Raw genomic sequence first — 22846 nt, 5'->3', positions numbered from 1 at the left:
TATTAGCCAGATGACAGACCTGTGTAGCTTTCTCATAAATACTACTTTCAGTAACACTCTGGTCTCCTCTCCCCTAAACACACTCTCTCTCTCACACACACACACACACACACACACACACATGCACTCTGCTACAGCAGCCTTGGCACACTGAAGTCTCCCTTTATGAAAGATTGAAGTGAACCGAGAGCCTTCAGCAGGGAGAGGAGACTCGAGAAACAACCACAAACTCAGACTCATATCTTTCCACCGCTCGCATTGACATCCAACTTTATCTCCACTTTCCTCTGATGAGAGTGTGAGTTCATATGTATTTGGAGAAGACGCTGGCCCAGGGCTTTCTAAAGATACATCCACACTAATGTGTTTTCATTTTAAAACAGTGTGTTTAAACAAAAACATGTAAGTATGCGTGTCTCCTTGGGCTAATGACAAAGAATATACGTTAGGGCTCTGACACGACACTGATGGTCAGCCATTGGTGGATATCAGTGAGCATCTGGCAACCTTGATTTGGCAGTGTGTTCCACACCATTAGCACTAGTCAGCCCTTGTCTGCTGTTTTTCAGCCAAGTCAGCATGTTGAACCAGCACTGAAGACAGTGGAGCTCGTTGGTGAGAGAACTTTCTCTGATGAGCATTTCAACTCCCTGCACGAGAAGAGAAATTGAAGTGAGAAAAGCAAATGATTTACTTGAGTCGAGAGGAAATGTTTAGGTGCAGGCGGTCTTCATACTCATGTGCAATTTCCTACGAAAAATAATGCACCCAAACTGGTGCACTGATGAGAGTGAACACTGCAAAAATGGCCTGTCAAATTTAAGGCCAAACACCCTAGATTTAAGCATACTTGCACTTAAAAGAGGCAAATTTGGCTGCCAGTGCAGTAAGCAAATTTTGCTTGTTAAGATGTCTTAAAACCAGTAAAACTGTGTGCACTAGATAATCCATTTATACTTAAAACAAGACTAACTAGATTTTTTAATCTAAATATAAGATTATTACACTTGGTTAGATCGGCAGTTTTTGCAGTGAACAGGGAAGCAGTCCCAAGCGGGCTTGCAAGGATGGAGGATGGGGTGGTGGATGGACAACAAAACCAGATTTTTCCACAAGACTTTCCCACAAAGACGGGTATTTGGATCCATGTCAGCTCTAAGTGAACTCATTTTAAAGTGAGGTCATTTTAAGGTATGTCCTCACTATGTTTCTTTTCCTAAACCTAACCTTCGTAACTTTACATTCATTATGTAACCGTATGTTAAGGAGGAAATGTCATTTGTTGGGCGCTAATTCGTAGGATATTATTGAATCTGTTCTTGAGGATACATTGTCAGGTAAAACTTTTATGGCAGAGACACAGGCTTTGATGTCAGTTTGGTGTGTTTGGGTCAGTGGGCTACATCCACACTAATATATTTTCATTTTATAATGCATAACTATTTATGTCTGGTTTTTATACTATATTTCTGAACTCCTAAAACGCAGACCTTTGCAAACATTGCTGAGCTGTTTTTAAATTGAAAACTCTAGGACTGCGTTTTGGTCAAGCAGCAACCTCTGAGACTTCAATCAAGTCAGTGCAGAAGTGCCACAAAACTGCAGTTCATCACGTGGCGGCTTTAGGCTGACTCCAAAAACAGATTAAATCCCCATAGACCCTCTCGTTGAAATCTCCACTTGACAGCAAAAATAAACATGTTTACAACTTGGTAAAACAAGCAAACAGGGAAAAAAAAAACAGTTTTGGTCTGTATAGGTAATTTCAAGATTTGTGACATTTGTACAACAGGTGATTTTTTTTTTTGGTAACTCAACTGTTTAGATTTTATTATTTATTAAGTTACTCATATTAAAGGTCTGGACCACTTGAGTGACAGGCTGTCTGCAAAGCGTCATTGAAGTCTATGAGTCAGATCCACCCCCCGCTTCTCCACAGCTCCACCCTCTCGTCCAAAGATGGTCAACTCTGGCTCCAAAAAACAAGAAAGTAGTGGCTGAAATGCTGATATCTTCAGAAAGGCAGTTTACAAACCAGTGGGTGACATTAGCTACATCCAATATTTTATAGTCTGTGGTTTTTAAGTCTTGATGGGTTAAGACTTTGAAAATGATAACACAGATGTCCATGTTTGCTTCCTGATTGGGTTTTATTAGTCGAGATATGTCAATTAAAACATTATAGCTAAGTCTTTTAAGGATTTCATCCTTCATGTGCGGGTACTCCTTTGTCCTTGCGGTGGCCGTGTCTCTGGTGATGGATAATGCTCCCAGTAACACCCTGATATGTTGTGGTATTTGCTTTGCAACGACTCAAGAGCTTTTCCACTGACTTGAACACCTCGTGATCCTTTGAGTAACACTTCTACATCTTTGTCAGTTTAAGAAAGGAGACCTCTGGTCTTGCTTTTGCCATCTGCGTAATGTTTTCCGTAGCCAAGCAACCAGATGCAGCGAAGAGAGTGTGCTTCCTGTTTACACCTGGCATGTGCATGCCCAATGTAAGGTAATGGTTTTGAGATTTCAGGCATGTTTAGTATGGATGGAGATTATTTCTTAAACTGTACTAAAGTGCTTGTGTGTACAGAGATTGTTAAAATGCTGTTTTAAAATGAAAAGGGATGAATGTGATGTAGCCGAAGCTTGTTTGCCAGTTTGGAGTTCACACCCTCCTGTAAACAGCCCAGCCTTACGGATCATTTAGACCAATCAATTAACAGAACGAGTGCGACTACACTTCACGCCCACACACAGCCAGTGGAATAAGCTTTGAGTGTCAGGTGAGAGGCAGCGGGGTGATCCAGGGCTATCACTGTAATTAGTGTCTCACTCCCATGTACGCACAGAATAAAAAGCTCAAGTGACTCACTCGGCTCGTGTCCATCTATGTATCGATCTGCACACCTGGAGCGTATCTGCAATAACAGAACACATGGAGAGAACAAAGAGGATGTATATCAGTTTGTTCACACCTATCTGAAGGAAAATGAGGACAGGTTGATCAGTTTAACTTTGTCAGATACATCTGTGTGTGTGTGTGTGTGTGTGTGTGTGTGTGTGTGTGTGTTATCCCTTTTGTCTTTCTATCTATGTATATCTGCGTATTTGTGCTTGTTATTCTGTCTATTATCTCAGTCTATTTACTGTACATCTGAATCACAGCAGCCATTGATAGGAATAGATATTTCACACTGTTGCTACCCTCACCTAATCAATAAAATGTCTCCGCTGTCTTCCATTTCTCCTCTTTTCTCTCTATCTCTACGATGTATCTTTTCCCCAAATCTCACCTTCATCTTGATTCGCCTCATAACCTTTCAATCCTCTCCTTTCAGGTTATCGTATTCGTTTGGGCTCCAGCACTGACAAAAAAGACTCCGGCCGTCTCCACGTGGACTTTGCCCAGGCCAGAGACGACCTCTACGAGTGGGAGTGTCGGCAGCGCATGTTGGCCAGAGAGGAGAGGCACCGCCGCAAGATGGAGGAGGATCGCCTCCGGCCGCCCTCCCCTCCTCCCATCGTCCACTACTCAGAGCACGAGTGCAGCGAGCTGGGAGACAAGATCAAAGGTTGGTAGACAAATATCAAACTTGAAGACACAGTGAGTGTACCAACAGTGTGTAGCCACAGTCACTGGAAAAATTAAATTGCCTGCCCCAGCTTTTACGTCATAAACATGATACCTACACATTAGAATTAAGCCTCTTTTTTCAACTGTCAGTTTCATGCCACTCAAATGGAACCAGAGTGCTTCTGTTTTAAACAATCCAGCAGTTTCTGATTCTGATTCTCGACACGATTTGTCGTTTTTCTCCTTTTTTATGAGAATAAATCCAATAATTGTGTATTGGTTGTATTGTGAGAGCTGATAAAGCACTCAATACTGTGCCTAAAATCTGTGGCGGCAGAGTGCAGACAGGGTTTGTCTTGTTGCTTGACGACTTAAACAATCAAACCATTATCGAAATTATTGCTGATTAATTTTCCATTGATTTACAATTCAAATAATCAGCTAATCCTTTCAGCTCTAATTAAATAACTTAAATATTTAGCAGTACAAAGTGTAAGCTGGTGCAGAGCATTCAAATATGGACTCCTGTGCAGGTATGAAAATCTGATTAAATTGATTCTAAATTTATTTAAAGCCAGAAGTGACAGTAATCTAAACACACTTGACATTTCATTAAGTATTCCTTAGTGTCTACAGACTTTTTCTCATTTGAGTGCCGTAAACTTCGGCTTCCTACTGAGAATTTTAAGTGACTTGACGCTTGTTAATCATATTCCTTGACTGCCAGGAGTTGTGCTATAATTTGGAATATTTAAATGCTGCGTGTGGTTGAGTATAGTTCCCATCAGTGTTCAGAGCACATATATAAGGAGAGGGTGGGCTGAATGGGCTGCTGGGATGTGAGAAAATCTTGTCGGGCCATTTAAATTCTTAATGCAATCAAACATCTGTGGTGAGAGATTCCTTGTTGATCCCCAGTGGCATCCCTGTCCTCACCCTCTTTACTGTCACCTTAGAGCAGGAAGGCACAAATATAGCTCAAGAGATCCACTGCATGAGGAGTGTAGGTAATGTTTTGGTTTTGCCTTCCTTGCCTTTTTATTCATATCTGCTAATTGACCATTCAATGACCACCAATTGTTTCTATTTGTCAGATTTGTGGAGGAAAGTTTGATGTTTCTCATTTTCTTGCGATTGGACCAACTTTTATGTGATTTCTCAATTCATACACATTATGTTTGAATAAGAAAAGCACAGCAGAACAAAATTAATTGAGAAATGTCAGTGGATGACTTCCCAGGAAAATTACATTTTTGCAGCACCATTTACCGGGATGTTTTACAGGTTTAGTCTTTTTCTTACAGCCATTCACAGAGCTTCTTTTGGTTGTTTACTCAATGACACACTCTGCAGCAAAATAACATCTCTTTGGCTGGTGAAATTGTTATGTTCTGGATCGTTTTGTGCAAATTTAAAGTTACTATCCCATCTGTTCTTTGTCAGAATAGCTCTGACTTATGGATAAAAAGAAAAACACAGACAAACAAAGAGGCCAGAAGTTTTCTAATGGGGTATTTATTTCTGTTAACCAAACTAATAAATTCTTGTATTTTAATCTGTATATTTATGCCTCAGCTGAAGACCCATTAAATGACTTTCTGAATCCATCTGGCCTCTGGGCATTGTCAGTGATCGAATACCACTAATATTCCTCCAGATTGTCTATTAATAATGCCGCTGCAGGGAGCCATGTATTATGAGACCCGAGTCTGCCTATAAACAAACAGGAACACCTCAGGGATTCATGAGATAACACCTTGATTCAATATCTGTTGCTGTGATAGATCATCATTCATGCAAGTCGTGTGATGGACCCCACTGTGTGTGTGTGCATGCGTGTGTGTGTGTACATGCATTTGTGTGTGTGTTAGAGACAGACAGAGAGAAATTGAGAGCATCTGCAGAACCCGGTTTAAATAAATATAAACCTCCCCAGCTGCTCAATCTGTAAAGACGCTAAGTAATGTTTATGCGTGTGTGTGTGTACATGATGCATGTGCCCCACTCTGTGTGTGTGTTGTGGAGGTCTGAGGCAGTGTGTTGACGTCTGTGTGAGGGAGCGGATTCCCTCCCATGCTCCTCTGACTCGTAAGCAGCCCAGCAAAGCCGCAGAGGACAGGACAACCACAGCGGAATAACAACAGTAGAAATCAATAAAGTCTCTTGACATCATCTGATTATTCACCAGACAAAGCAGGATTACTGCTAAACAACCTGAGTTTTCTAAACAGCAGCTATATAATACCGTGCTCACCTTTTCTGCAGACACTTGGCAAGGGTTGTTTACAAAAAATATTTATAGGAAAGACAGGAGCTGATTGATTTTACCACGACACTTTTCCTGTTATTTACCCTCCTGCTTTTTTATGTTCAGCGTATAGATGTGCTCATTTTTCTTCACGATCATTTCTAAAATCTTTTTTAAATCTTTTTTTAATTAGTTCTTGAAGTTATTTTCATCTCATCATCTCGATGTCCTCATTCTTTCATCCCAGACACTCGTGTGTGCGACTTGTAGACACTTCAGCATACACCTCCAATAGATGCTGCTAAGACAGCTTGTACAAACAAAGTAATGCATAAACATTAATTAACTTGAATTTTAGCGGTTCAGATTATTTTTGCCACTTGTCTTCTTTTGTGAAACACTTTTCTTGTGCATTGTGTGAAATATTTTCCTTATTTTGGTTGATGTTGAACTCTTTGCCTCCTGAGTGTCGCTGATCATCAAATGGTTCCAAAGTAAATCTGCAGAAGCAGCTTTTCTTTGCTTCTGATGACCCTAACTCTTTTCTTCTGTCCTCTTTTTGGCCAGAGGAAACTTCAGTTGGCAGAGGCTGCGCGGTTATTGTACTGCTGTGGTATTGATTTTGGCCACATTTCTTTCTTTTCTTTCCTCCCTTTTTACTTTCGACTTTTAGTCCATTTGCCAGCCTATAAAGTTCCATTGTGAACCCAGAAATGTTGAGTACCCCAAAGTTTTACTTTATAAATGCATAGTTTGGGTCCCGAACATTAGGAAACTGTTGGATGCTAACTTGCATATGTTGGCATATATTTGCATAATAGCATAATTATTGACAGTATTTCAGCCACAGCTTGGCCAATTTGGACATTATTTGGTGGTTTGGGTTTTTGATTTTCAAAATTCAAAATGTATGTTTTAAACCAGAAGTCTGCATATTTTAACTGCATTTGGGCTGATTTTAAATTAATATTATTCAATTTAGACATTTTACAGGACATTGAATTGAGTGGATTAGACAGGTAACTTACTTATTGATTATGCACATTTATACAAACCAGGTAAATCATGCAAAATGCCCAACATATGCAAGCTAGCATCCAGCTCCACGAATAACTCTGTTTGGTATCAGTGTTGTTTCTGTATTAAGAAAGGTGGTAAGCCATTCTGATAGACATTTGTTCATATTAGATGAACTTACACTATATTTTACTTAATTTTTGCAGGTGGAAGGCCATTCTGATAGACATTTGTATCTATCAGATTGACCTACTCTGCATTTTACTCTATTAATATAGGTGGTAGGCCACACTGATAGATATTTGTCCCTAACAAAATGTCCAAGAACAACCTTATAAATAAGAATATGCCAAAGTTAAAATCTATAAGTGGATAGGGCAAACAGTCCAACCTGTAACATGCAGAGATCAATGTATGTTAACAGTAAACACACTGAGGCAGTTTTGGTTTCATCTCACCATGCTCATATTGATTCAGACTCTCTCCATCTCGCCTCCTCCCTTCTTTCCTAGATGATAACAAGTTTCCCGGAGCAGTGCGTGTGCTCCTGACCTGGCTGGAACGAGGTGAAGTCAACCGCAGGAACGCCAACAACTTCTACTCCATGATTCAGTCGTCCAACAGCCACATCCGCCGGCTGCTGAGTGAGAAGAGTCAACACGAGAAGGAGGTGGAAGAGGCCAAAGACAAGTTCAAGACCGCGATGGCCACCATACTCGCTCAGTGTGAGTCCTCTCTGCACAGCCACACAGTGCATGTAGTATACGTAGTTTCAGGATGTCACAAAGTCAGTAGCACCATGTGAGTTTATCATACAGTTCACTTACCGTACTCGTATCATATACCCTTTTAGCCTTTTTTAAAGCTGATTTTTAAGTGCAGTTTACATGCATAGTGCAATGCGACCCATATTTACACTCCCTTTTGCCACTCTCACGCACATTTACCAGTAAACAATTCATGTCAGCGGCAACATTTACTAACAATACACAAGAAAAGTGAAAGTTTCTTTGCAAAAAGCATCATCTTAGCATAATAAGATAAAGACAGAGCGAAATAAAAATGCATTAGTGTTGATTTATCAATGGCATCATGAAGAGAGGTACACATATTTTAGAAATAATATAGATTCTATATATATAATAAAATACATAAAAGATATAAATATACTTTAAAACACACTGTAACTTGGCCTTTGAATAAAGGGATTTTTAAGAAGATTTACTTAAAACGAACAGTGTGTAAGATTCAGGGGGGATTTGGCATCTCGGGATGAGGATTACAGATTGCAACAAGCTGAAACTTGTTGGTTCCTGGTGAGAATTTCTTCAGTGTTCTTTGTTCAGGAGGTTTCTAGCGGGAGCCAAATTATCTGTAGGGGTCTCCTCCTCTCCAAAACTTTTCAAATCAGTGCATCTCATGCTGTTTGGCATGTTGGAGATGGGTTGCTAGCAAGAAAGTACACTGCTAAAGTGTGCTCACCTTTTTTCTCTGATAACTCAAGAGCCAGATGTTCGGGGGGGTTCCAGGAGCTGAATTATCCGCAGAGGTCTCCTCCTTTCCAAAACAAACGGACCCAGGGATTTAAACCAGTAAAACCACTAAATGAAGCAGCTACATGTAAAAAAAAATAAAATAAAATCAGTGTTTTCATTGTTTTTGCAATACTGATTGTTTTGCGAAGGGGCTGCAAACTACAGTAGATGACATTAAAACACAAGTGGCCCTATGCAGAGCCAGTGTTTTATCTGTCCGTTCTGGGCTACTGCAGAAAAATGGCGGAGTAACATTGTGATCTCTATGGACGAGGACCTTCTCCCTGTCTAGATATAAATGAGTCATTCTAAGGTAACGAAAACACAACCTTTTATTTTTTTTCAGGTGATTACACACTGAAGAAAACATGCTTATGATATTAAATTCCATTTCTGCCAATAGATCCCTCTAAATCCAACACACTTAACCTTTAACTGAACCTTTTGCACATATTTTTATTAAAACAATATATCCAGTTATGAAGGTAAGAGAAAGTACCAAGTGACACCATTTTTTTTAATTAGGTTGTTTCACAGTCTTTGTGTTTGTGACTATATTTATTGATCAGCAGGAGTCCATGACTGAGCCATGAGTACGGGGAGTTGCTGTGACTAAAATTTTGAAAAGCAAATACCATTTAACTATTTTAAGATTATCAAATCACAAAAATAACCACATATGTTTCCCTTAACTACGGATGCAATTATAACAGAACTGTAGTGCCATGACATTACACGACAGATCAAAATATAAAAGATCACAGTGAAATTACTGGTGACATACTTTACATTAATGAGCAAGCCTTTGAAATTTTATTTGAGCAGGGCGAGTCATTTGGGGACCAAATTAAAGGAACTTTGATTTTAATAATGAAGTTGTTATCCACAGTTCATGCTTATGTAAAAGGAGAAATTCAGGAAAAGAGTCAATTATAGTTTTGATCACCATGTATGCCAAACTGTGACTCAAGTGTACTCAGAAATTTTCACATTGAATGTCTGGAAAATGCTTTATATGTGCCGTCAAATGTGAGAAATAACACTTTCTGGCTGTGAACACTTTAACACTTTGGTCTGTATTCAGAAATGTTGTTGCTTTTATTCCTATTTGACTCGTGATGAAGAACAAATTGTGCCACAACATGGAAAATTGGCCACCAGTCACAGAAACAGGATACTGCCATTGAGTTTACAGGTTAAGTAGCATGCAGAGCTCTTTGAGTGTGTCCCTCTCAATCACACATACATGCACTCACTAAACAATTTATTGTATGTCACAACCCCAGGAGAATAGCCCACCATCCTACAGAATTTACCATGCGGTTATTGCTATACTTGGGTAACAGGTGCAATCGACCACGCTGCGCCGCTATAATTCCCATGACACTCTGCAGTCTGCCGTTTTATCACAGGTCAGCGCTCTGTACACGGCCTATCAAATGCTCAAATACCCACAGAGTAATACCATGACATAAATACACTCTAACCCGCACATTTTTACACATACAAATACCACCATGCTCTCACTCACTCACTCACACACACACACACACACACACACACACGCACACACACACACACACACACACACTCACTCACTCAGAAATAATACTTTACATTAATGATAAATGCAATCTTAAATAAAAGCATTTAAATGAATATATACATAGAGTAGTTTTATGCAGGACACACACAGTGTTCCGGGTTAAATCGAATGAGTAAAGGCTTACAGAGACAAAAAAAAATAGCAAAGTTTTTATCCTTTTGATGGCAGATGTAAAAATTGATTATTTTGTGTAATCCAAATGTTTTGAAACATACAGGCAGGAATAAGTAGACTGTAATGACTTGAGCCACACCTTTATTTCCTCTGCTCTCTACTGCTGCCATCTTCAGCCGTGGCAAAGCTGGTTGCAGTGTGACCGTTTGGGGCATTTGTGCACCGTCAATTTTCATCCACTAGCGGTGCTTGTTTTTGCCACTGATGTTCCTAGATTGTTTTTCTATGAACATTACACATAACTAATTTCGGCAGACGTGCTGCAGAGCGTTTCAGAAACGTCCCAGAAGTTAATGAAAACATGTGTTTTGTATTATTGACAGAGCCACATCATATTGCACAGAGCAGATCAAGTTTTCCTGCTCATTGGCACTGAATGAACAAAACAAAGAAACTATTACCTACATAGCTTGCTTACTCATTTACTTACTTACAGTAGAATCAAATATCAAGGAAAAAGGACCCAATTACCACCATTAATCCTTAAAACTTATAGCAACATCACTTTCAGATTTCATATTTTGCTTTCAGGTGTCTTTCACAAGTATTTAAAGCTTTGAACCCTAAGTGAAGTGGTGCAATTTCTCTAAAAAACGTGGGAAAAAAAGGTAATGAGCCACTTCGTAATACATGTTTCATGAATTGCAAGAAGTTAATAGCCTTAGGAAATTATTTTTAAAAAGCAAGGGGGAAAAAAAAGTTTAGTTAAAAACTAAATTTAGGATGATCATAATTTCATAATTTATTCCAACAAACGTTAATGTAATCAGGGATTTAGAGCACCTGTAAAGCAGAGTGATGCGTATAGCTGAAGTCAGTGGCGTTATACTCAACATAAGCCCTTATTGAATGCATTTTGTCCAATCAGATTACTTGGTTGGGACTAATGGTGAAGTAAGGCTCTCATTATTATTCAGTGAGATACAGTATATAATAAAGTGTAAACTGTATAAATGAATCTTAGGGGATATATGTTAAGTTCTTCTCCCTTTCATGTTATGTGTTTTTTTCAGGTTGTTTATGCCACTCTGCCTTTCTGTCTCCTTGACACCATGTTCTTCTTTTTTCCATTTTGTCCGATGCATTACAATGCATTCAACATGTGTTACATGACAAAAGGCACAATAAACTAAGAATGTTAGCTGAATAGAAGAAAACAACAATAGTGAGGATCTGTCCCCCGCGATCCTTTCTGCATATTTATCAGCTTGCTTGTACTGATATCTACATAACATTGTGCTGGTTTCAAAAGGCCAGATTGAAGTTGGTTACAACCTCCAAGGACTTTCTCTTCCTTTGCCTCTGTCTCATTGCATGTCTCTTTTTCTATCTGCCAGTCACCATCACTCTCTTTCTCTCTGTGTTCCTCTCTCATTAAAGGCCATCCACATCCAACACAATAATCCATACAAACACTTATTTCTATTCATGAGTTTGTCTTTTCGCTCACCATAGTTCCAACACAGGCAAATGCCTTCGCAGAGATTGGTCTCCCATGAGGCAGTTTTACACACCTCACCTGTGAACAAAAGACACATACATATTTAACGGGCTCTGCTTTTGTCAGAGACTGTCATCGAAGGACACATTGTTATAGGCATTCTAACTTCTGTCACCTTGAAGAGAATTATCTTCATTAAAAAGCTCGACATTGTTCCTGTTTTAATTTGTTTTTAAGTTATCCAGTGTTTCCCACAGAATCACAATCATGAGCCCCTTTCAAACTGCCTGTTCAAGGTGGAAATATGGCACCATTATGCCGCCTTGCTGTGTTGCGTAAAAGGTACAATCATGGAATGAGGGGACAAAGATGTTGTGCCTTTGAGTCACAAACAGAGGTAATAACAGCGCAGAACTGTGTCTGTGTAAAGAGGACAGCCAGCAGGACGGGTGGGATGTTTTGAAGACGTGTTATGCATGGGATCCACTGCAGAAGATTTAAGTAGCAGTCAGCAGCAGAGTGCTGATTTCCCATTTTGCACCTGTTTCTACTAACTGGTCTGGGAATACGAGAGCTTATGGTCGTGTCCCTGTTAGCAGGGAAAATGAAAAACCTGACCAGGAGTATTGCTACTACCGTAGGCTGCTTCGTGGCCTTAACCACAGCTAGTTTCTGACATGTCTTGCTAGGCTTGACTGCCTCCCATCAAAAACATAGGGGACGTCTCCTGGGCCTTCTCTCTCACCAGAGGGATTGTTTCACCACTCAGTGCTTCCAGAGAGGAGGAAAAAGCCCGCTTAAAGCTTCATCTTCCTCTGTTGTAGAGTTTTACACTCGTCCCTCTTCCATGTAAGAAAAGGTGTTCTCCGTTGGGTTTGTCCTGTTTGCCTGCTCTCTAGCTGCAGCCAAGGCGTTACTCACCAGTAGGGTTTGGCTCTGACACTGAATTAACACACTGGTAATCTGCAGTTTGCTCATTTTGTTGCAGTTGGATTTTTGTCTTTTTCTGCTAATGTTTTGGCCACTCAGTTCTCAAAATAGATTGTTTTAATTGATCTTTCCTCCAGCTGACATGCTGTCTGTCCTCTTACGCTTAGCCAAGAGTCATACTGAATTAGATTTGTCAATTTTTATTAATAAAATGGACCATTGTCCTGAGCAAATCTTCCCTTAGTGTCATCATAATAACAACACAAGCACCTTGAGGGGAAATGACAGTCAATACACCCTGATCATTTTGTGTTTCTGATGTAATGTGTCTCTTTGGATGTTTTATGTATCTTTGTTGTCATTTTGTTTGTCTTTGTGGTAATTTTGTGTCTCTTTTAGTGCTTTTTGTCTCCACATAGTGATTTTGTGTCTTTTTGTAGTCTTTTTGTCCCCTTGAGTTCATTATGAGTAAACTTGTGCCCAGTAGGCCCATTCAGTAATCTCTCCATGCTGTAACTCAAAGCAATCATCAGTGAAAACCTTAGTAGCATATACTGGCCCCTAAACAGCATTTTACATTTAGCATCAGTGTGAATTTGCAGACTACAGTAACGCCTCCAAAGAACCATGATGGTCTCTCCAGAGAAGGAAAGAAGCAGCCAGTCAGCAAAAAGGATGAAAAAATAGAGAGCGAGTTTACCTTGGCATCTTATGAATGCTGAAGTATTTATGATTCTAAATTAATGCCTGCTAGCCTGGAGAGAAATCCCAAAAGTCATTTGCTACAGGTGAGTAGATTAAAGATTGATAACACAGTGACTCGACATCAGTTAGCTGCTAAATCTACAAAAAGAAAATGTTTTTTTCTTCTGCTTTTATTGCCTTCGTTTGTTGGACTTTTATGCTTAAAATGCAGTGTTTGCATTACAGATATGAGTACAATCTACATGATTGTATTAGATCTTTGAAATAAAAGGCATGGCTGAAATAATTTGAAAGGAATTTATTTATATTTTATTTAAATTTGCGTAGGTCTGCCACACTGCAAGGTTTCATTAGATAATCAGGCACCAGACACATACATATATACTTTTGTATAAAATGTCTGCTCACGTCTGTTGATGTGATTTGGCAGTCTGATCTGGGCTGCGTGTTCTTCTCCCTCTGCTCTGTAAGCTTCTCTGTAATGAACCAGATTTGACAAAAGTACATTTGACCAAACAACAATAGATGTGGTCCGTTTGTTTCATCATTGTATATTACAAACAAAACCAATTACAAACACTCAAAGGCATGTCTGCCTCTGTGAGTACTGTTACAGAGCGAGATGACTGAGACTTCAATTTAAAGTTTGTCTGGCAAACATTCTTAACATTATGTCCTATATCTCAAATGAGTCACAAAATTAGACCCAGATTTCTTATAAAGCCTTTTGCTTTGTGTCACAAAGAGGATGTTTCTTCTTTGGTTAAAAGTTTTCTCCTTTGCCTCAGGGAAGACAATAAACATGATGGAAGTGTTTTGTTGTTTTTTCATTTGCTTTTGAGTGAACCTACCATCTGCTAGTGCCAAAAAGTCTGTAAGCTTTCATGCAATTTGCACTTCAAGAACAACATCCTTTTTCCAATTTTAGTCCCTCTTCACACCATAGAACAGCAAATATAGATGGATTTAAAATGTAAAATGCAATTCAGGGGCCAGTAGATGCTGCCCATGTTTTCATTGAAGGTTTCATCATGTTACAGTACATAATATTTAGAAATTAATGTGAACATGGTTTGATAATGCCATGCCTAACATTTAAAACAATATCACAGATTATGGTTTATTATCCGCAACATTCTCCTCCAATAACAGTTTCAGTTTTCAGTTTCTCATGGGCTGTACTATTAGAGCCAATTTTATTAGAGCCGATTTTATGAGAAAACAACAATTTCTGAATCACCTATAATTGCACCATTTTACGATAAGTGTTGTGTAGAAATCTGTTGAACAGAGAATTAATTATTGGTGTGCGCAGGCCAATAGGTGAGGAAATTTACATATGGTACGAGACATAGAACTGCAACACAGTGAAACATTTGCTTCTCCTCTCCTTGCATTATTACCTCAGTGCGCTATAAATTATACAGTATCATTAAACTTTAAAGCAGAGAATCCTGCGCATGATTTCTTCTCAGTCAGAGTTTTTGATCCTATGCACCTGTCAAAAAGACTTTTTCAATGTGCAAACTTTGCGATAATAATATCATCAAAAGCACAAAGGCGTAAACTGTTTCAGACAAGATGAGGAAAGATGTATATGTAGTGTGAAATCAACACGCTTACAACATGTAGTCTTTTTGTGATGCTGTCATATCAGTTTAAATTGCATGTGAGTGAGTTTCAGTGGGGCTTTCTGTACCATGCTGTGTGTCTGTATATGTGTAAATAATGAAAAGAAATGCTTATTTGTAATTTAAGTAAGTAAGCATTTTTTTTATCTATATAGCACCTTTCAAAACCTATGTCACATGTCAAAGTGCTGTACAACAGGAAAGAGGTTAAAAGAACAAAGCATTTGTACAACAATAACATAACAACAGGAGAAAATATCACAAAGAAAAACAATAAGTACAGGTTGTCGCAGTTTTGATGGGTATACATACTGTAGACAGTATTTTTCCCCAGCTGACTTATTTCTTTCTCTCCTGCCCTCCTTCCTCTTTGTCTTTCTTTCTGTCACCTTTCCCTACATCTGTCCATTTCTTCCTCACCACAGTTGAACAGATTGTGTCGGTATTCCACGCTGCGTCCAAACAAAAAGCATGGGACCATTTTTCCAAAGCTCAGCGGAAGAACCTGGACATGTGGCGCACACAGGTTGAGGTTGGTACTTTAAGTTTTCTTCATTTATCTGTCACTGCTTCTAAAAGTTCAAAATAACAAGGTGCCAAAAAACCTGAGGAACTCCAAAGGGATGAAGTTCAATCTACCAGAAGCTTTTTTCCTGTGATCTGTTAAAATGTCATAGCTTAGAGTGTCAGCGTTGAAATTCACAAGATTTACTTTAATATTAGATAATTAGGTGTTCCAATGTGTGCATTATGTCCATTCAAATGTATCATATTTTCCTGATATACGTATATAAACAAGTTAAAATACCTACTTTTAAAAAAATGACCTGGAAATATACAGAATTTACTCTGTTTTTACAAAATAAAAAAAAAAATCTGGAAAATTTGTTTTAATACAGAGCTCCTCAGATATTTACAACTTTTAAAAATATCACCCTTGGAGACTTTTGTGGCTTTGTATATTTCTAAAACAAAAAGGGACATTAGGCTGATGGATGACAGCTAAACAGAGCTATAAACACTCACTATTTTTACAATCACTGTATTCAAATATGATAGCAAATCTATAGCTGAAAGTCACTGCGGAGTTGATAAGTGCCTGTTTAGTATTTCCACTGCTGCATTATTTATGGTACCCCATTTTCATTTAACATGCAATCTGAATCTGACTAGGTAATATGCATGTTAATGAAAGATGTAAATGTAATCAAATTGCAGGGAAAATGCGAGATAGCGAGACTGTTCATTAAAACCCAGTGCAAACAGAAACCCCATGATCAGATGTCAAGATCCAGATAACATATCTTGATACAGTCACAGGTATAAAGGCTCTTGAAGTCACAAGCTTCTGGATGAGGATTTGGTCTTTTAAGGCTTAAATGCGCATTTGACTTATAGGTTGGTTTTCTGCTGCTCTGAACTGTAACCACCCGCTGCCTGCTGTCATTAACACACAGGAAAATAACTGCATTTTTGCATGTTTTGTTCGGGCCGGAAATTGAGGTTATCCATCTCATATTTTTTTCAGAAACTGACAGGCCTCTGCTTTTTTCATTATTCTTTGATGTCAGACAAATGCCACATTAATTACGGTGAAGACTTGAGTTTAATGGAGTCTGTGTTGTTTTTAAGAGAGAGTGCAGTATTAGATGCAGAGCTGATTGGTGACGTTTTGATCTGCTGCAAGTCTCTTAATGTCTGAGTGCAGACAGTGTTGAGTTAGGGGTGTAATCAACACACACACAATATCATGCACCCACAGTACACTGTGTATAATGTGTAATATCCACGCACAGAAAACGCACGTCATTGCAAATCAAGCTTTGTCACAGCTTGTTGCTGAAACATTTTCTCTGCTGAATGTCAATGAGGCCCTATTCTTTGTGAATATTCATGTACAGTATCAAAAGAGAATAGCGTTCATTCTGCTCCGTCCCCCTGCAGAACTATGAAAATGCTAATACGTTTCCAGAAATAGATCTATGACATTAACAAGCATTCAGAACCGCTGCTGGGAGCTGTCCACATTAGAGTGTTGATACATTAATCACACTTTACACTTTAACCCACGAATATTGATTTGCTGTTAGGCGGAGCACTATGCCTCTACACATTGTCTTCAGCTCCCCAGTGTAATGACAGTAGCCTTTGCATCAGAGTGTTGTTCAGATCCCGATGTTTGCTGCCACTGCTGTTGTCAAAAAGAGCCTCTTGTGTACAACATGAGTGTAAATCAGCTCCTGAATAATTCTAGGTGCTTCAGTCAGGCTGGGTGTTGTTTCCATCACTGTATCTGTAATAAGACAAACTGCCTCACCATCTGTACACCAGACAGACTGCAGCTATTACCCTCTCACAACACCATTTATACTTGATGGTTTTGTTTCCTAAATGAAGCAAATCAAAATCTAATAAGCCACTCTTTTTTTCTCTTCTTTTCTTTCCTTTCTCTATTTATGTAAAAATTTCCATCTTGTAATGCATGCTGTTTCTCAAATTAAAAAGTACCTCTGTAGAGATAACTGTTTTTATTCTCCAAATCAAACATCAATGCTTCTTACATAATGGGAGAGATGCAAATAAGGTTTTTGAATGGATTGCATTTAAAGTTTTTGAAAGTAACTTTTATGATGCTCAATGACACTTTCAAAAGATGGAAAACCATGCAAACAAGAGTATCTGTTAGAACTGAAACATTAGGAAAACAGCAATGGTGAAAGATTATTGCTCGAAGAATTTAGACAAGACTTAGACTACTTTTTTTCCCTTTTTGTCCCGACTGAAATATCTCAACAGCTATTGGATCAGTTTTAATGAAACTGGGTGTAAACTTGCATGGTCCCCAGAGGAGGCACTTCAGTAACTGCTATTCCAGCCCAGGGGCCAGAACAAATTTAACATTGTAAGTTATTTGCCTTGTTTATGACCAGTGACATGACAGTGACGTTCCCACATATCCACAGTTGTACTTGGTGTTTTGTGTGAAGCAGCACATGTTAGCTTGCTAATAAGCTAAATCGACTCTGTGAACATTATACTGGCTAAACATCAGCATATCAGTATGCAAATTTTAACATTTAGCCCAAAGCATCACTTTGCCTAAAGCTTTGTCAATGTGACAAGCAATAAAGCAACAGGATGGCCGGTATTGCTGAGTTGCCGTTGAAGTTTTGCTCAACAGCTCATTGACGTAGTTGTGTCGTCCTGGGCCTGTGTGGGTCTGCTGCTTGTCATGAAGCACCTTGACTAAACGTCATCTCATGTTTGTATTAGGTCAAAACAATATCTGTTAATCAATCTCAATCAATATCTTTTGATTAGTGTCTGAGCTCCATTTTAACATCAAATTTCACCCCTCCGTGTGCACTGCGGTTTACGTAAAGCTAGCATAGCGTCAGCTAACACGGCTAAATAACAAAGTACCATTGCCTAAAACAAAAACGTGATACTGATACTTCACTGCACCATTGGTGTGCTGAAAAAAGTTGATCCCTGTTCAGCTTTGATGAGTACCACCTCACGACCGTTAGCAGCGACAGGTGTCAGGCGTCAGTTTGCTTCATGTAACCGGCTTTCACTGAAAATGACTTGAAGCCTGTTGCTGTGTCGCTCTGAGTGTGAAAACAGTATTACTGAAACCGTCCTTCCAACAAAAAACAGCATCAGCCAGCAAGTCACCAGAGACAACACATATTTAAGTTCAATATCAAATGACAACGCCTTTTAATGGCCGAAAAATTATGACTTTTTCATCAGAAGCAAAGGAGGAAGTAGTGTGAGGCCGTGATAGAGCCACAGATGGAGGACGTCAGGGTGGATGGTTGGCACAGCAAAATGTCGGATTAAATGAGGCAGATTGTTGTTTGCTTCTTGCCTCTTGCTTCTTGCTTCTTGTTGACAGTAAACATTAGCTTCTTTTATTCAGAAATGACAAAGTACTTTATGTTAACCTAAACAGTAATTCTTCATGTTATGGTTTTGTTACAAATATTTGAAGCGTTTTAAATGTCTGAGTATGCATACATTTTTGAATGGATGGTTTTATATTGAGAACATGTGAGTTTGGTGGAAGGCTTAATGTATTGAAACCACAGAGAATCAGTCTTACTATTATGTCAGTCTACAGGCTTGTTCTGCGGAGGAAATCATCTGTGCAGACAAAATGTCACGTCTCTTCTTGCACTCACGTAGGTGAAGCCTGTTTTGTCACTTAACAGACGCCCGTTTGTCGTCCCCATTGACATTGTGCAGGGAGTTGAAGTGGAGTGGACAAATTGAAAAGAGGGTGATTAAGGAAAACAAATGTAGAGATGAATAACATTTTGTTTTATGCGTTGTTAATCCATCCTTGAGTTGGATTAAAAATTGCCTGATTTGTAATGTTTAGCAGTAGTTGTATGTAGCAAACAGACATGAGAAAGGATGTTTTTTGTGATGTTTTTTATTCACAGCTGCTTTGAAACATTTGAGGATGGCATTTGAGGAGCTTCTTGGTGTTAATAGCTAGACGTCAGATTCATGAAGGATTATAGTGCTCTTTGATCTTTAGTTCTTTAACATGCTCAATAGCCTGTTTTAATCCCGTCTTTTATCTGTTCTATACTTTCACACTGCATTAACCAGGGAAGGAAGGCCTTGTGCCCTCCAACGTGATAATAGACCAGATGCACAATCATTTTCTGTGTGTGTGTGTGTGTGTGTTTACTAGGTAATAATAGTAAGGTAGGAGGTCGACAGGACAATATAATCTCTCTGCAGGTCAAACTGTACCAAGCTTACCGTGTCCAAAGTGAAGGTCAAAGAATTTTCAAATTATTCCAAATGATTTTATCGTGATCAACTGAATGAACACTGCAGGCGCTCATATTTTTCACTCCTCGGTAGCTCAAAGGTGAGTTTCAGGGGTTACGCATTACCCTGTTGCCACTTCACCTCTGACAAATGCAGCATCAGCGTATAGTCATGTTGGATTCATTTACTCCATGCAGTCCAGATGTTTGTGTATATTATAAGGCTACATGTTTGCATGTCCCGCCCCTGTTAACCTTGAGCTGAAACCCCGAAGACACTAAACAGATGGCTTTCTGTGTGTTTTTCTGCATTGGTTTGCACATTTTTTTCTGTGGTATGCAATTGTTTTATGACAGTATAGAAAGTATGCAGCATATCCAGAAGATGTTTATCTGCTTCTGTTTTTGTGCTTTGCAGAAGATTAGAAACATGCATAATGAGCAGTTGATGGGAATCAGGGGAGAAGAGGAGATGGAGATGTCCGACGATGACATGGAGGACGCCTCCGCTACCAACAGTAAAGACTCTGAGGACTCAGGTAAGAATATCTGGGCTGAATAAGGTGAATGCAAAGGATGCTGTCACATAATTACCTACCAAACAGTGAGCATAATCTAAAAAAAAAACAACAAAAAAGACCTAATTTACTTAGGCACTTTTACACATAGAGTGGTTTCAAAAATAAGCTTTTGTTGCAACCCCTGCAGCAGTGTATGTTGTGAGCTGGTTTGAGTGTTGGATAGGCTGGTCATGACATGGCTCTTGGGCCATGTCAAATATGGGAGACAAACCATTTTACAGTATAAGGCAAAGTCATTTTTTTAACAAAACAGAATTTGTTTGGCTTTAGTTTTTAATAAACTGGATCTCATACCACTGAATGAATCTGGATACATTGGCCAAACATTTAATGTAGTTGGATACATCTAAAAATAGGTATTGTTGAAGTGACAAATGAGTCCACCATTAAAGGGTGGAGGTCGATGTTTCTCTTGCAAGAACTCGTAGTTATATATATATATATATATATTACAACTGTTTGTCACAAAGGAGTTGATGGAAACCGCAATTTAAAAAAAACGTTAAATCTCTCTCTCACTCACACACACACACACACGCACACACACACACACACACACACACACACACAAAGCATCTCTGCCTGCATCACTTCTGAAAAGAACCTGTAATCTGATATTAGAAACCAGCAACACAATAAGAGATAAATAAGCTGTGCAGAACAGGAAATAGAGCTAATCTTTTGAAATCTCCTCTCTGCAGGAAAGTTGCGCCCTTTAGGCTTCATATTGGGAGACGCTTTGTTATTATTACTGCAGTGAATCTGGAAAAAATGCACTCATAAATCTGATATGTGACCAAAAGACAAACCTGTGAAATTAAACAGGGAATTACGCTGGCATTGCTAAATCTCCTATATGTCATATCGGGGGCACGCTTTGTGGAATTTGATAAATTGTGTAGCTACAGTAGTAAATGTGCACACAGACATATTAGCACAAACACACTGAAGAAGAAATCTCCAGTTATGGCTGAGGATTTTCTGTCACATCAGTCAGATTAATGAGAGGCTAAACTGTTGTTCTTCTCCCGTTGAGTGCGTATGTGTGTGCAAGCCTACAGACCATGTGTTTGTTAGCACTGATAACATTCAGAGCAAACACAGGGGAAGCTGGATGTATCTGACCAAACTGTTGGCTTTCCGTGGGCAGCAAGTTAATAGGACTTTATAATCAATACTATCCTCACTTCATCCCTGCCTCGCCGAATACTACTGGGAGAAAACGCAAATTTGCACACAAGCTTCAGTCTCTGTATCCATTTTTATATTACCATATATGTATGTAATTTAATTTACACACGTAGCCTGCGAAAAATAAAAAAGAAATGTTACTCTCAGCCATGGAGGTAACACTGAGGGGAACTAAATCTGCCGGGGTTCTGGCGGCTGAGGGACTGACGTAATGTTGCTTTTTCATGCATGTCCTGACTGCAGTGAAGTGTTATTATTAGTATGATGTCAAAACAACATATATTCCATCAACAACTGATGGAAATGCTAACAGATGCTAAGGGCTCATGTGTGCTCAACGTTAAACACATACACACACACACTACTCTGCGTTCATTTTGTCCCTAATTGTGCTCATTTGCTGAAAGCTTATTGATATGGAGGAAGTGGAGCAGTTTGGTTGGAGATTGTGGGGGCAGTGTAGCGTAGTTAAAGTAAGATATGACCATAGGAGATGATATTTTAAAAATGGCAAATAAGCTTTGGGTCTTTAAAAAAAAAAGGCAGATCAGAACAAATCGGTAATAAAGTGAAAAGAATTCTCCGTCCACGTGTTGCAATGTAATTAATGGCATCAAAGACTAACAATATAATAATATGCTCAGCATGTGTTAGCTGTTCACTGGCTACTGCATGAAATGTATGCTAAATTATTAACATTTTGACAGTAATTTAGCTTTATATTGTCAGAAGATAGCCATTCATTAAATGATCATTTTTATAACACTTTACAAAAACTATCACATCTGACAGTGATATTACCTACAGTGAACTTATTATTCTAATTTCTCCCTTTTTGATACGTTTGAAACTAATAAAATAGAGAGACGGTACAGTGTTTTTGTACCCACAGCAGCAGAGCAACAACTTCTGCAGCAGTACAGGACAAAGCATGTGCAGAAGTGCAGTAATACTAGAACCAGTAGTAATATTTGCAGTTTGTTTGATTATTTCTGATTATGATTAAATTTGATGATGATTATTTCGTATGGCGGTGCTTGGTTGCTTGATGAAGGAACGTTTTTGAATTTAACGTTCAACGTTTTTTCAATTTATATTAAAATTACTGCCTCGTGTGAAATTATTTCGCAACAGACAAAAAACATATTCATGAGAGTATCAGACACTTTTATTTTAATGTGATTTACATGTTAATCATACAGGCCTCATTGAACACACTAGGATATTGTTACCATCTAATCATTGGATGTCTTTCTGATTTGACTGACAGTCATCACAACAGCAGGCTCACACTGAAAATAATTTAATTAATTTCAAAGAGTGTGAGTCCCCGTCTACACCTCATGAAGGAGTGAGCTGTGGATTTGCTGAAGATGTTTCCTGTAGTGAAATGCTGGAGAGAATGAACTTTATTCACACAACCTTT

At 38.8% G+C, this 22846-nt stretch overlaps 1 protein-coding gene across 4 annotated transcripts in view; it reads left to right on the top strand.

Moving 5' to 3' along the window:
- The window catches only part of LOC121948060 (ecto-NOX disulfide-thiol exchanger 2-like), a 219905-nt gene that overhangs the window by 166866 nt on the left and 30193 nt on the right, over positions 1-22846 (top strand). For all 4 annotated transcript variants that reach the window (XM_042493314.2, XM_088080894.1, XM_088080895.1 and 1 more), the window contains exons 6-9: positions 3336-3569; positions 7349-7561; positions 15284-15390; positions 20067-20187. In XM_042493314.2, the coding sequence (XP_042349248.2) occupies positions 3336-3569; positions 7349-7561; positions 15284-15390; positions 20067-20187 (675 nt within the window). The remainder of the gene's footprint in view (positions 1-3335; positions 3570-7348; positions 7562-15283; positions 15391-20066; positions 20188-22846) is intronic.

This window comes from Plectropomus leopardus, chromosome 8, assembly GCF_026936395.1.
Source record: "Plectropomus leopardus strain MGB_pleo_1.0 chromosome 8, ASM2693639v1, whole genome shotgun sequence".
NCBI classification, from domain to species: domain Eukaryota; kingdom Metazoa; phylum Chordata; class Actinopteri; order Perciformes; family Serranidae; genus Plectropomus; species Plectropomus leopardus.
Note: the sequence above shows the minus strand (reverse complement) of the source record. Positions and strands in the feature narration are given on the sequence as shown.